Source organism: Scomber japonicus, chromosome 16 (genome assembly GCF_027409825.1).
Source record: "Scomber japonicus isolate fScoJap1 chromosome 16, fScoJap1.pri, whole genome shotgun sequence".
In the NCBI taxonomy this organism is placed as follows: domain Eukaryota; kingdom Metazoa; phylum Chordata; class Actinopteri; order Scombriformes; family Scombridae; genus Scomber; species Scomber japonicus.
Genome location: NC_070593.1, coordinates 30,797,109 through 30,812,322, shown reverse-complemented (window position 1 = coordinate 30,812,322; position 15,214 = coordinate 30,797,109). Strand labels below are relative to the sequence as shown.

At 38.6% G+C, this 15,214-nt stretch overlaps 2 protein-coding genes across 2 annotated transcripts; one reads left to right on the top strand and one right to left on the bottom strand.

The window, feature by feature from the left end:
- Positions 1 to 202: 202 nt before the first annotated feature.
- On the bottom strand, positions 203 to 6,816 carry lamtor3 (late endosomal/lysosomal adaptor, MAPK and MTOR activator 3). The gene is made up of 7 exons (XM_053335848.1): positions 6,247 to 6,816; positions 5,982 to 6,014; positions 5,711 to 5,745; positions 5,075 to 5,133; positions 3,051 to 3,184; positions 1,988 to 2,051; positions 203 to 605 (listed from the first exon to the last, which is right to left on the bottom strand). The coding sequence occupies exons 2-7, from the start codon at positions 5,988 to 5,990 to the stop codon at positions 532 to 534; spliced, it is 375 nt and encodes a 124-aa protein (XP_053191823.1). The 5' UTR covers positions 5,991 to 6,014; positions 6,247 to 6,816; the 3' UTR covers positions 203 to 531.
- A 661-nt stretch (positions 6,817 to 7,477) lies between these two features.
- Positions 7,478 to 13,726, top strand: LOC128375482 (protein YIPF5-like). The gene is made up of 6 exons (XM_053335844.1): positions 7,478 to 7,554; positions 8,248 to 8,370; positions 10,896 to 11,041; positions 11,932 to 12,077; positions 12,205 to 12,386; positions 12,515 to 13,726. The coding sequence occupies exons 2-6, from the start codon at positions 8,249 to 8,251 to the stop codon at positions 12,675 to 12,677; spliced, it is 759 nt and encodes a 252-aa protein (XP_053191819.1). The 5' UTR covers positions 7,478 to 7,554; position 8,248; the 3' UTR covers positions 12,678 to 13,726.
- The last annotated feature ends 1,488 nt before the right edge of the window (positions 13,727 to 15,214 follow it).

Here is a 15,214-nt window from a genome sequence, read left to right as displayed (position 1 = left end):
GCCAGCCAGCAGGTTACAGTAGGTTCACTGACTCTGAGTTAAGCTGAACTGGCTTTGTGAAACTGAAAAAACATATTCCTTGAACTCTGAGTCAACTTACTTAGTTTCCATTAAACCTGCTTTCTGAAACAAGCCCCTATACAGACTCAGGCTGTATGTGTACATTGAGGAAAAAAGGAAAAAAGAAGGAAAACCATTGTAGGTGCTAAAAATGAAACATTTATTCAGACATCTTGACATTTGATTTAGCAGAATTCTTTACCACAGATGTGAAAATGTTGAGGAGCATCTAAATACTACAGATAAGCAAAGTCAACAGAAAACAGAGTGTACAGAAAAGTTCAATCATGATGTGAACTGATCTGAAGATGTCAACACTTCCAAGTCATTACTTAGATTTGTTCAAACCTTCAGGTGTTTTTTTACCACAGGACATGAATGCAACATTAGACACAAAGAGTTTAAGTGGGCAGGATGTGATCCACTGGTGATTCTGCTGTGGATCCTGCTCTTAATCCTGTCTGTGTGACATTATGTCACCTCCACCACCTGCCTCAGCTCCTCTATTAGTGGGGCCAGCTCCTTCTCCAGACTCATGATGAGACCTGAGGACACACAGGACCAGTCAGCTACATGCTTAAGAAAAAGAACTCAGCGTGTTAATATCTTTGGTGACCTCCTGACCTTTAATGGCACCAGCACATTAAATATCTCACAATGTGGCTGCCATTGAAACATTCATGCTGCTAATAAATTAAAGTTGATTACTGCAGAACTATTTACTATAACCCTTGATGGCCTTCCTTTAGGGCAAAGTAAACATGTTAGCTCCACTGCTGCTAAATGCTAAGTGGACTGCACTTACATAGACAAAGAACTTTTCTTATTCAACTCATTCATACGCAGATGACGGCAGCGCTCCAAGCCTGTGATGAGTGGACTACTTGCTCCACCTGAGAAACAGCTAGCCTGGTTGTAAGGTTCTAAATAGCTAAAGCATGCAAATGTTCTCTGTTCTTTTTGCCCTGCAGTAATGTGTGGTGTAATGAACTCTTTAAGGATATCTGGCCAGGCCTTAGACTTTTACACTTTTACTGTCATGAAGCAGCAGAGGTAGCACAGCTCACACTGCCTGGATGGGTCTATTCTGCTGACTTTACAGCTTTAACTGCTAATAGCACACACAATATGTTTGTTAATATTGTACCAATATATGAGAGGGATATCACTACTCTGCTCTTATGTATCTGTATATAACTACCATACATAAATGTCATTATGAGCTTTAAGATTAAGAGAGTTTTTCCATATTTGAAAATGAAGGAAACAACTGTAAATAGTAAATGAAGGAAATGAATTGTACAGCCTGCAGAGTCAAATGTGTGATTTGTTATATTATATATTATATTTGCTACACAAATAAAAGTGACTGGACTAGCTGGATGCTATCAGGCTTAGTGTGACTGCCTGCTCTTACTATGATAGACTATCATCTTATTGCTTTATGCATGATTTGATTTGCTGTATCGAAATGAGGATTCAATTTATGGATAAACATGGATGGATAAAATTAACAGTATCTGTAGGGGGAGCCATAATGACATTTAAAAAAATATTCAATATGAATGTATCTTTTTTCCCCTCAAAGAACGACACAGAGGAAGTGATTTAAAGAGCAGATATGTTTACCGTATGCTCATTTAAGTTAGAATCAGAAAAAAAGAGGGAATTATGAGCATTTACACTTCCCACTGAAGCAAGTGTCTGTCATCAGATTTGATGTTAGTGGTGAAATGTATGATGAGGCCCATGATATTAGAAGCTCTGATAACTCCTGCAGATCTACTTATTCATTAGAAACACCTTAGTCTCATTTCTGCCAACACAAAGCACCAATACTGCCATGATACTAGCGATTTTATACATTAAGTTGTTTCAACAAACTGAAAAAATGTCAAACTAGTGATTGCACAGTGAGATACTTTACCTGTGTTTGCATTGCTGCTGGCGATGAAACTGATGACCAGTGGTAACCGATTAAACTGCACTATCTGTTACACACACACACACACACACACACACACACACACACACACACACACACACACACACACACACACACACACACACACACACACACACACACACACACAGTTAGAATATGAGCAGGCTGACTTAAGGAACAGGAGCTTACAAAAACTCATCTACTATAACTATTCTAACTGAACTCAAACACAGACCCTCTTATGTTCACACATAATTGGACACTTGGATGTGGATCTAAATATTTGTTGGACAGCTGTTTGTTGTTTGAATGCTAGCTCAGCATAAAAGAGCTTGACTGAGTGCTGACAGTTCTCATTTTATTTGAGGCAGAGCTGGAATATAGAATAATAGAGAGGTGATCATGGAAGTGAAGAGAATGAATAAAAGCTCTGTAGAGATATCCAGGAACATTCAGACACAACAATCTACACATACTGGATCACATTTCATCATTCACCATGACAACCATCCTAAACATACAGCCACAACAACCATGAAGGGGTGGAATATTCTCCATTGGCTGATGTCTATCTAATGAAGTGCATTCCCCCTGATGAGAAATGTGAAGACTGGAGCAGCTGGTTTCAGATGCAGCAGTCTGTTACACTGTCTGTTCAAATAATATCACTCTAAAACATCTGCATGAGGTAATATAGCTCATTAAATAATAATTCAGATTTATCAACATGATGTATGTCATTTGTGTGTCCAACAGATTGACTGAAACAAGAACCTACAAGTGTTCATTACTGTGATATAATACTCTTTATTTTTGACTACAAATAACTAATGAGCTCCATTGTCAATAAACACGTATTTAATAACTATATAACATTTGATTAATTGTTACCAAGGTAACCCCCCTGCCTGGTTCTAATTATATTGATGTAAATATTCTCACATTACATCATGAGACTTTATTATCTGAGGTGTGTCTGGACTGCTTCATATGAGATCACACTACAGAGGATAGAAGTGAATGGTGTGTTAGGTGTGTGTGTGACCTGGTAGGTGTTGTAGTAACAGATGATACTCTTGTTCTTGGAGAGGCCCAGCTTGCTGCCCTGATCTGTGGCCAGAGCAAAGGTGGACAGGAAGCCAGGTCTCAGAGCATGGACTGGAGCATTGTCATTGGCAACTGTGGGAGAAACAACAATCATGCTGACAATAAACATTTCTCCTTCTTCCTGCTGCACAATATTCAATAACTTGTTGCTTATACTTCCCTTTAAGTCAACCTACGTGTGGGTTTGATTTACCACATGACAGAAATGACACCGATTGTTTTTTTTCCTTTATGATTCTCTACCTCTATCCTGCACTTCTTCTTTCTGTTCCTCTCACATCGTTTGAAACTAATAAACCAGCTTAAACATTCAGATCTTCATGTAGATCACTTTTTAAATTGAACTAACAGTTAGGAGCTGCTCACATGGACTTTATGAAAGCAACTTAAATACAGTAACACTTCACTACAGAATAGTTACTTTATAATAACAATTATAATGTTCATTTGTATAGCATGCATAAACAGCAGTGAACAGATAAAACACAACAATAAAACAAATAGTGATGAATAAACAGTATAAAGAATACACAGTATTCAGTAAAGGCTTCATTAGAGACCAGCTGCCAAATATCACATGAGTATTACAGCTCCCCTCATGTCCTATTTATATAGAGTCATTATTAGACATTTCTCTAACTGACACTTATGACTTATAACAAGGCGTAGTAATAAAATTAAGTTTCAAATCAACATTATGTTAAATAAATGACTAAATGCTCCAAAATGCATACAAACAGTCAGAGTGTGACAGTATTTCATTTCATATGGATCCAGGGTTTTACTGCCTAACCTGCCACCTTTGTTCAAAATCCTGACAGCTGATGTTGACAGAATGAAAAAAGGTGGAGCCGAGTTAAAATCCAGGTTAAAAACATTTCTCTTCCCCTCTGCTTATGATTGAACTCTTTTAAAGCACTTTACATTTTAATCTTTCATTTGCACTCTATGTCCTTTTAATGATTTTAAAGCTAATTTATTATTTTATGCTGCAATCTTATATTTAATGCTCTATTCTAGCATTTTATTTATGTCTTTCTATTTTTCTGTACTTTGTTTTTATTATGGGGGGGGGGGGGTTAATTGTATGTTTTAATGTTTCTGTTTTATGTAAAGCACATTGAGTTGCCATTGTGTATGAAATGCGCTATATAAATAAAACTGCCTTGCCTTATGAGGAGAGTGCAGCACCCAGCACACTAGTTTCCTTGGAGTAATTTTTGACATGCTGATTTTTGTCACTCTAACATTAGCAGAGCAGAGCAGTACACTCTTCAACCATGTAAACCTACTCTGAGATGCTTTTCTCTGCAGCTAGCTGCTCTGCACTGCTGGAGACATGATGTTAATAACAGCAGAGCAGTTCAATTGGCAGCAGACTGTAAGATGCTTTCTGATTGGTTCATTATTTCATTAATGGTTCAATGACGTGAAGCAACACTGCCATTTTTCATCAAAATCTGATTATCTATACAGGAACGTAAATATGAACTAAAATGTAGAATAAATATAATCCACTTTTGCAATGTAACAATGTGGTTTTCAAACACATTTGACATTATTTGTCAGAACTTATTTAGAAAACATGGCTGTTTGTAATATTGACAAAATGCAAGTTGTGTTCTGTGTCATTCTGTTCTTCAGTGGAATGAAGACACAGTGAATGGTTTGGCACACAGTATACTGGAGCAAAAGACTATTAGCGCCTCCTTTTCTATTCATTCAATCAAGAATCAGTTTTGAATTTGAATCAAATCAGCACTCAAGTATCCTAACAGTACTGAACTGAAACATCTCAGACCTAAAAGCAAAGTTCATACCAAAACAATTTTTATGTTTCATCCTTGTATAAAATGTAATACCCTATGGACACTTCTGTCTTTTAAATCACCTCACCTCACACTGTGTTTCAGTGAAAACTTGACAGCATGAGATCTGAAGGGTGCAGGAATGCTTTCTTACCTTTGATGACTGGGACTCCATCCCTGTCTGTCACTACAATAGCATGAAGACCTTCAACACTACAGAGGAACACACACAACAGTTCAACTATTAGCTCAACAAAAACTTTTTTTCAACCTTATTTTTATTGATGTTTTCAGGCAAAAAGGATGAGATGGTCTAGCCAACGTCATAGTAATACAGATGGGCTTTCATCATGTAAGCAATGCTATCTAGTCCTTTTTTTCCAGTATTTGTTATACTAATCATACTGTAGTCTTAAGGAAAAGTTCAATGTCTCTATACAATTTGACAGTTTCAGTCCAGTCATCCTGTGATAAAGGGTTCACCTGCAGCCATTTCTCTGTGATGCTTTGTTGTTAACAGTAGAAAGTATTATATAGACATATTTATCCTGCGCCATGAGTCTGTCTGGGATTTCGTTCAGGTTTAATGTGACAAAAGGGCTACTGACATCTATTCTAAAATGTTCTTATTTCATTAGTAATTTTCATGCTTCAAATCGGCCATTTTTTAACCTCCAACATTCATCCTGACCCTGAGAGCCTGCTGTGTACATGTCAGTTTTACAGTCACAACATATGATGAATAGTAAACACTGTGAAGGTTTCACTGCCAGTAATCTATCATACACACCTCTGCAGCTGTTTGTACAGGTATCTCTTTAAGTCCTGCAAAGAAAAACATGTTAGATAGAAAATAAGTTTCATGATGAAATCAACACTCAGAAAACCTGCTACTTTAAAACCTTCCTGCTGATCGGCTCTAGTTAATATAGCATAAGGAGTGTTGTGACATGGTGTCCAACTAATTGAAAATGCGTTACACATAACACATATACTAGTTATTTTGTTTGATTGAGGATAAGGGCAAACACGACGAGCTAACTGGGGGAAAAGTGACTCACGTCAGCCATGGTGTTATCCAGACCGCTCGGCAACTGTGAAATAAAGAAGAGTCTATTGATAAAGAGGACTTTAGACTGTACACTGAGACCTGACTTATTTCAAGTCAAATAAAACACGCTAACATGTTAGCTAATTAGCATGACAGCTGACGACATTGCTACTTATTGATCACACTGTCCACTGCTTGAATACGACGTGAATTTAAAGTGATAAAGTAAAACAGATATACACGTTTAAAAAAACAGACAATATGACTTTACGTACCTCCTCTAAATTGTTTTCGAGCTGAATTAACTTTGCAGCAACATAATAGTCAAGTGACAGAAGCAGAAATCACATGACATACATGTTTTGTTTCCGGCTCTTGAAGACGCGTTGATGAACGTCAGTACTGCGCAGTATTGGAGCAAAGCACGACACACTGCGCACCTCTGCGACATACAACAGCTGCTAAATATGACTAGAAAGCGCTGGTCCCTTCAGCTGCCAGATGGATAAAGCTGAGCTGAAGAAAATACAGTTTGACCCCGCTGTTAGGTGGTAATTCTCCGGTCTCTGATTTGTGGTTTCCAATTTTCCCGTATTTTGTAAATGCGGCAATTAGGTACAGCTATGCCGTAACCAAAATACTGATGTGGAAATCAGTGCGAACAGATAGTGAACCAAGCGGATGACTTACTAAACCAGTCCACAGGGGCGGTTTTTGCAATGGGCAATGTGGGCAACCACCCAGGGCGCAATCTACTTGGGGGCTCACAAGCGCCCTCAAAAAAAACAAAAACAAATCGCCAGTTTTCTAGACTAATACCGCTCATTTCCACATCCAGTTGGTGCAGTGGGCGATGAGGCTGTGAGCAGGTTGTGAGTGAGTCTGACTCTCAGAGGAAAAGCAAGGGGAGGAGGGGGGAGGGGGATAGACTGACCTGTGATGATTATGATCCCAGGCCACACAACACAAACGGCTGCTTCCAAATAAATAGTAATACATTTATAAAATTAATACAGACTCGCTATAGCTACATGTAAGTTATTGGGTTATGTGAAAATGCAATAAATAAATAAATAATTTTACACTTTATACAAGTTTTGTTGCTGCCCCCAAGTGGCCAAAAGATATATAGGCACAAGTTCAGAAACTATTTTATACCAAGCCATTGTTGTTACACCTGAAGATTAATCATCTGGACAGCAATGCAGATAACTACAAAAAGATGTAGAAATATAGGCTAAACATATTTCTTTAAGTAAATGTTGGGTTTTGTGAGTAATATCTCATGCATCCTTTATACTGTCTTTGTACATTATATGACATATTATGATAGCACTATTTTGTTTTGTTTTAATTAAACAAAGAAACATCAAACATATTGAACTTGCAGTTTAAGTTTGTAGAAACAGAATAAAGGCAGGGAGCAGTTGTCAAATCCCTGAGACCAAGTCCAAATATAGCCAACTATTAATAGAATATCCTCACAGGCTGGACTTCATGTGTTCAACAAAACACCACTGTGAAGTGGCTGTCTGGGAGGAGGCCTTCTACACTATTTGGCTGTGTGTTCTGGACTCAAGCAGGTGCGTTTATTAAAGAGAAGATGTTGTTGTGTGACCTGTAGGCCTGTGTGCTCTTAATTATGAACCCTTCGATCCTTGTAGATGATTTTTATGAGCCAGAGGCAGAAAGAAAGTTGTTTGTTTCAATAAAACAGTATCACTTAGGCCTTCATTCTACTGTATGTATTCTGGTAGTTAGGAGGATCAAAAACATTTTTAAATAACTCAGACAATATATATTTTGACAGTTTTTTTCTTTTAAAATACAGATACACACTAGTTCAGTGGTTCCTACTAGGAGGGAGCATGTCCATGAGTGAAACTTAAGTTGACTTTTTTCACAGCAGACATGTTCACTTTTCACCTGTGGTTTTCCTAAAGACATATCCAAGAATGTTATTTACTTGCAAACCACAGAGGAACAGGCTCTGATGCTGCAAGTCTGTGAATCTCAAGATTTAAGTAACAATTCATACAAAAAGGAAATGTTGTCATGGACAGACACGGAAGCATAGGAAAAACACACGATGCAGGTAGCTGAAAAAAAAAAACTCAGCTGATTTTATACCCAAGATATTATGAATATATTCAATGTATATTCAAAAGTCTAGGCATCTCAGTACTTTTCTATAGACTAATGGATTGTTATTTTATTTCTGGATATGCTTAGTGGACAGTCGTATCATATTTCATCGTGTCTTGTCTTCTGAGCAGCATGGGGGACTTCCAGCAATTTCACCAGGACTTCTACCAGACGGGATATTGCATAGATGACCAGGGTCACACTGTGGACTACAGCTATGATGCCTATGATTCCACAAGCTCTGCTTATTACAAGTAAGTATCAGACTTTTAAGGGTAATTCCAGATTGTTCCTCTTATCTATTACTATTATGTTCAAGTCAAAGAGGTAAGCATTCATCCAATTTTCCAAAAAAGAAATACCCAACAGTCCTAGAAACCATTTAACACAGCTTACTGCTTGTAGTTCTGAAGGTTCCCTGAATTCCCTGAATCTTCAAAGACTCTTCTAACCATTTTTTAAAATTATGTTTTAGCAAATACAGGTTTCATGAATATAATTCAAAAAGCTAGTCACTGATCTGCAGCTACTCAGGAATGTAAATTAAAACTGATTTGCATTTGTTTGAAAGTCCTTAGGCTTTAGGATTGCAGTTTCGTGCTGAGGAGGTGTTCAGTCTCTTTTTGAAGTTGTAAAATGTTGTTACAGCAGTGTGATGAGAGCTCCTGACAATACATTTGGTTTTAGCCCTGGGAAATGACAAGACATGGTTTTGTGGTAACCTCCAAGTGTTTCAACATGGGACATGAGCGCTCTTACGTCTGCTGGGCAGTTGGAGTATACAGTTTATAAAGAACAGTTATAGCAGCAATTGTTCTGGGATGGCTCAGCTTGACAATGACATAGTCCTATAGGGCAGAGTACTCATCACACCAATCTTCAGTGCTTTTGTCTGCATCATATCTAACTGTTTAAGAGTTTTTTTGTCTGTGTTGTTTGTTGTTGTTTGTGAAGCATTCATCGAGGCGAGGCAGGAGTACTCCATTACTCTCCTGATCTGGGTTTTGTAGACATTGGCTCTGCCTCTTGGATCAAGCTTGTTGGCAGGCTTCCGTAGTGCTCTGAAACATTGTCCAGTACATTTGCAGATGTTAGACAGATGGTTGGTCCACTGGAGTTTTCCATCAATGTACAGCCCTAGAATTACCAGCTTTACAAAGTTTGATTTTAGTGTTCCCAAAGAAGACATCAGGGCAAGTTGGATTCCTCTTTCTGGATAGGATTATTGTCTTGCACTTGCTGGAACAATGACCTTCCAGGCATCAGCCCACTTTCTGATGTTTCCCAGGTCTTTGTTTAGGCTTGCTTCCACCTGAGACCCATTTGATGATGTTATGGTGGCAAGATGGTGGAATCATCCATGTAATTGTTCCATAACGTCATGTATGAAGATAGAGAATAATAATGGGCCAAAAATGGATGAGGAACTGATGCACTGATGGGGCATGGTGACAAAGATTGACCAGAGAGCACCACTCGGATGGAACTTCCTTGGAGATAATTCCGTAGCTAAATATGTAGTCCTTCAAGACCTGTAAGAACGTGCCCTTTGTATCCAGCACAACATGCACACTTCACCGCCTTTGTCCAGGATTTTGTTCCACATCTTGGGCAAAACTGTGAGCTTGGCTGCGTTATGATTTGTTCTGAATCCAAATTGTTTGTCACAGATAAGGTCACGGTGGCGAAGATAGCCCTATAGTTGTTAGTGAACAGTGGATTCCATCACTTTACTGAGGACAGAAAGACAGAAAGCAGGGATATGGGATGGTACTTGATGGATGGATACATGGTTAGAAGAACTGAATGTCTGTCAACACAATAATTTTTTACCTGTTTTCCAAATTGTGATTCTTTTTATTCCAAACAAATAAAGTTGGGAATTACTTACATCCTTGCTTGATTTGTACAACATGAAGCAAACCTTAAAAAAGGAAAAAGGTCTGTCATGCATCATTCTAATATGTCACTCTGTACTGAGGATGAAGTGCTGGGCAGTAAAATATTTACACAACTTAGTCGATAAGGGACTGTCTGCTACTATCTAACATGCTGTTTCTGTTAGAGCAATATGTTACATTCCACCATTCATCTAAGGAGATATTACATAGGGTTGTTGACCAGTACAATGAATGATTTGATAGATCAATTGGCAGTTTTTTTAGCTTTTTTTTAAAAGCTCTGTGCAGCTGACTGAAAATGTATCTGGATCTGTTGTCAGACCAACACGATTTTTCAAATATGTCTGCTCCTTTCCAAACGGACCCATGTTTCAAGGCAAACAGGAAGCATTCGTCATGGAGACAATAAATTCATTACAGAAAGTCTCAAATGGGGAATATGGAGTTTGAAGATCTAAAATCAAAGTCAATTTACCACCTTTTTTGGTGTGTTACCAGGTGTGTAATGGAGGGAAATGTTCTGTTCAAAGACTGTGGAGTGGATGTGGCTATAACCAAAATTCTACTCTTAGGTCTCATGGTAAACACAATCCCGCTTAAAGGCAACACAAATTAAGGACTTGTCACAGGGGCTGCACTCTGGGACATAGGAACACACTACTTAGTGTACAAGTTGGTGAAGCGGGTTTACACCATAACATTACGGCTTAGAAACAGCTGTAAAACCTGTTTTTCTTTAGTCAACCTTTCTGAACTATCTTCAACAACCTTAACCCTAACCCTAACCCTAACTCTAACCCATCCAAAACATTAATTCAATGGAGTTTACATTGTTGTTGTTGTTTTTTTTTCTTTTCTTGCAACTGTGCTGTTTTTAGTGGGAGCCAGGCTTCAATGCCAGGTGTTTTGGATCCTTCTATGGAGCAGCAATACACTGGACAGTTCTACCAACCTACAACACCAACTGGGACTGTGGGAGACACAGGAACATATTCTCCAGAAGAAGAGCCTCCTCTTCTTCAGGGTATAAAAATCTGCATTATTTGCCTGACTAGATGTTTGACAATTTTACCGTACCAGTCAAAAGTTTGTATACACACCTACTCAAGGTTTTTTTTATTTTTACAATCTACATTGTAGAACGACAATGAAGATATCAAAACAATTAAAAAACAAAAATGAAATTATATAGTGAACCAAAAAAAGAGTAGCAAATATTCTGATTCCTCAAAGTAGCTACTGTTTGCCTTCATGACACTCTTGGTCTTCTTTCAACCAGCTTCAAGAGGTCATCACCTGGAGTGATTTTCAATTAACAGGGGTGCCTTGTGTGCCTTGTTGTAATTTCTTGTCTTAATGTGTTTGAGATGATCAGTGGTGTTTGTGTCGAGGTAGTGTTGGTATAGAACAATTAGCACTATTCCACTACTGTAGTACTCCATATTATGGCTAGAACCGCTCAACTAAGTAGAGAAATGACAGTCCATCATTACTTTAAGACATGAAGCTCAGTTCCAGAATCCAGAATATTTCAAGAACTTTGAAAGCTTCTTCAAGTGCCGTCACAAAAACCATCATCAGACACATCTCAACATCAACTATTCTGAAGAGACTGCATGAATCAGACCTTCGTGGTTGAAATGCTGCAAAAACACTACTGAAGTAAATCATAAGGAGAAGAGAAACAAAATTATTGGATATTGAACATGTTCTTGTAATAGAATATATATTTTTAGATTGTTGGAGTACTTCTTCCACCATTGCATAGCAATGAGACTTCATTCCACATTAACAGTCAGAAAACGTTACAGGAGGAGCTTTTTTTGGCACAGGATGCAAGATAAAATTTTTAAATTTTGTTTATTTTTTGTGAATGAATCAAGCTAATTGTTTTTACCCTCGTCATTTGCCCAGAACTTGGCATCAATTTTGATCACATCTGGCAGAAGACACTGACAGTGTTGAACCCTTTTAAGCCTGCAGATGGCAGCATTATGAATGAGACTGATTTGACGGGTCCTATCCTGTTCTGCATCGCACTGGGGGTTACTTTAATGATGGTGAGTTACAACTCTCAACAGAATACATAAGCATTAATATAACTTCTAGTCTACATTCATTGCTATATGATATGTATAGTAGTGAGATTTAACAACTGTGCTTATGTTTTTATTCTCACACATGAAGGCAGGTAAAGTCCATTTTGGCTACGTGTATGGGATCAGTGCTACAGCCTGTGTTGGGATGTACATCCTGCTGAGCCTGATGAGTTCTTTGTCAGTGTCATATGGCTGTGTGGCCAGTGTCCTTGGCTACTGCCTTCTGCCCATGGTGGCTCTCTCTACATTTGCTGTCTTCTACTCTTTGCAGTAAGTCCAATGTAAACCATAATTGATGATTTCTAATCTATACTAAAGATCAAATCCCAGATACTGATGAGAAAAGTATCTGTGGTTGCTGTGTATGTCCTGCTTCATTCCCCTTTTTGTTTTCTCAGAGGTGTCCTGGGTACAGTCCTTGCCTTATTGGTGATTTGCTGGTGTAGTCTCTCGGCCTCCAAGATCTTCATCTCAACCCTGGCTATGGAGGGCCAGCAGCTGTTGGTGGCCTACCCATGTGCCCTGCTCTATGGGCTCTTTGCACTGCTCACTGTATTTTAAATGTCACCAGAGGGAAATCTTTATTATTCAAGAACAATCTTTTCTTTTTAATTATATTTTTATTTGTTACTTTTGCCAACATAGTAGTCATGTGTATTGTTCTGTTAATGTAAAAGATGCAATGGGAAAATATGGGGGATGAATGTTCCAGACTGATTACATTTTGTTGATGATTTGTGCAATAAGATGATTGAGATGAGATTTTGCCTAAATGTGTAACATTCACAGAAATACGAAATGGTGGGTTTAGAATAAGAGCTTCAATGCTTCCTGGGCTGGGCGCCCCAGCCTGGGGCTCAGGAGGTAGAGTGGGTCGATTCCTAGGACAGTGATTCAGTGTAGTGGTCCTGAGATGAAGTTTGACCTTAGGCCTCAAACAATTATTCTGGTGGAACAATCTGATACACGTCTCCAGCAACAGACTATAATATATAATATATATAATGTGTGTTCCTCACAAAATCATGTCTCTACCTCTCAAGTGAATTTCATTTTAAGATTTGGGTTTAAAACATAACACAGTACTGGTGGTGGAGTTACACGTGCAATGTTAGAAGTCAGAAATAGACTAAACATTATTAGCTACATTTGGACAACATATTTCATGTACAAAACTCTTACTCTCCTCTTATTGTAGATATTATTACAGAGAGCTTCACCCCCACACTAAATCCATAAAATTAATGCAAAGCGCTTGTTTCTATATGCTTTGCTTTTATTCTTTCATTTGAATACACTTCATTCACCCATTCACTCAGACACTCACACACACCAATGGCAGTAAGCTACCTCGCAGGATGCTGGCACAACCATCAGGAGCAGTCTGTGAGTTCTACATGGTGATGGGATGAGCTTAATTTATAATCATGGCCTTTCATTTCTTCTAGGAAAAGTGGTCACAACATAGCTCAGGGGGATTTGAGATAATACATTACCCATGAGTCTAGGTAAGTGTGTGACAGTGATTTGTAATCTTTTTTGATTTGAAGAGTAATTTGTTTAGTCATAGATATGGTGAGGAGTTCACCCAGGCTCTACAATTAAAATGAAAATAATCTATTTTAAAGACTTATTTTCTTGGATTTGATCATCTCATTACCTAAAGCTATACATCTGCTATTCCTTCTTATTACAGCAGAGGGAGCTGCAACTCCACAGTTCTTGCAAACTGCATGAGAAAAGAACTACTTTGAACCCCAAACATCCAGCACTTGTCATGAAGGTTTTTTTTTTTAAAGGGTTTCAAACTGGGTAAAATGTAAGAATTCCATTGCTTATTCTATGACCATCTCCAATGCACTGTTTGTTTGCTGCAGAAACACTATTAGTGCTATATTGAACAAGCTGTGTGTGTGTGTGTGTGTGTGTGTGTGTGTGTGTGTGTGTGTGTGTGTGTGTGTGTGTGTGTGTGTGTGTGTGTGTGTGTGTGTGTGTGTGTGTGTGTGTGTGTGGTGGTGGTGGGGGGGGTGGTATGGGGGTGGGAGGGTGGGGGATATATGCATGTGGGGACTCTCCTCTCTTTTGGGGATAAAAGGTCAATCATGAAATTATGTGAAGACTTGGTTTAAGTATAAAGTAAGGTAAGAGTTGGGCAGTTACAAGTGTAGGTACAGCTGTGTGTGAGAGTGTGTGTGTGTGAATGTGTATGTGTGTTGGTAGAGGAGGATGTTAACAGTCCACAGAGCTGTGGAGCATTCAGAGGAAGACAAGGAACTCATTTTTCACATAGCATCCATGATATATGGGGGTCTGAGCAAACTCTGACAACTGCAGGGTCAGTGATGTTCTACAGACAAGTTGCTGTAAGAGCAAGGGGAGTGGTGGGGGTGAGCCAGGGGGGCATGGATGTCGATGCAGTTTGCTGTGATATTAACAACAGGTTACTTCTGAGGGTCCCAGTCCAATCAGTGAGGTGGATCCAGTCCCTCAGGTGATGCTGAGCTGACACAGTCGACCTCAAATACCAAAGCTATGATCTCTCTCTGCTCTCTGTGAAAGACCATGGTGGCACCAGAAGTGAGGTCTGTCACAATGACTCACACTCAGCACCACAACACTGCTCATATACTAATGCTAATGTGTTGAAGAATGCTAACAATGTCAATTTTAGAGGGAAAAATAGAGAGGGTCCCACACTCTGGATTCAATCTCCCAAAATCTAACTGGACTGAAAACACCAGTTGCTTTGACTCTACATTCTCTTCTTCAGTCATTTCTATCAAAGTTCTGGGGGTTTAATCCAGTGTGCAATGCTTTGCATTTTGCATTTCTCCTTTAAAAGATATGTTACCTCGCCTAAATGTAGATTACGATGTGCACAAAATACACAAAATACTAATGAAAAAAATACCACTTCTTAACAGTGTAAATAAAGAAAATTGCTTTAATGTATTCCATCACATAATCAAAAGTAATTAAAAGCCACACACTGAAAGCACGGTCAGATGTAAGCATTATGGGGTCCCTTGAGAAAAAGTTGCTGTTTGCCCCCTCTGCCTACCTCCTGGACAGAGCTACCAATTCCATGTGTCAGCATT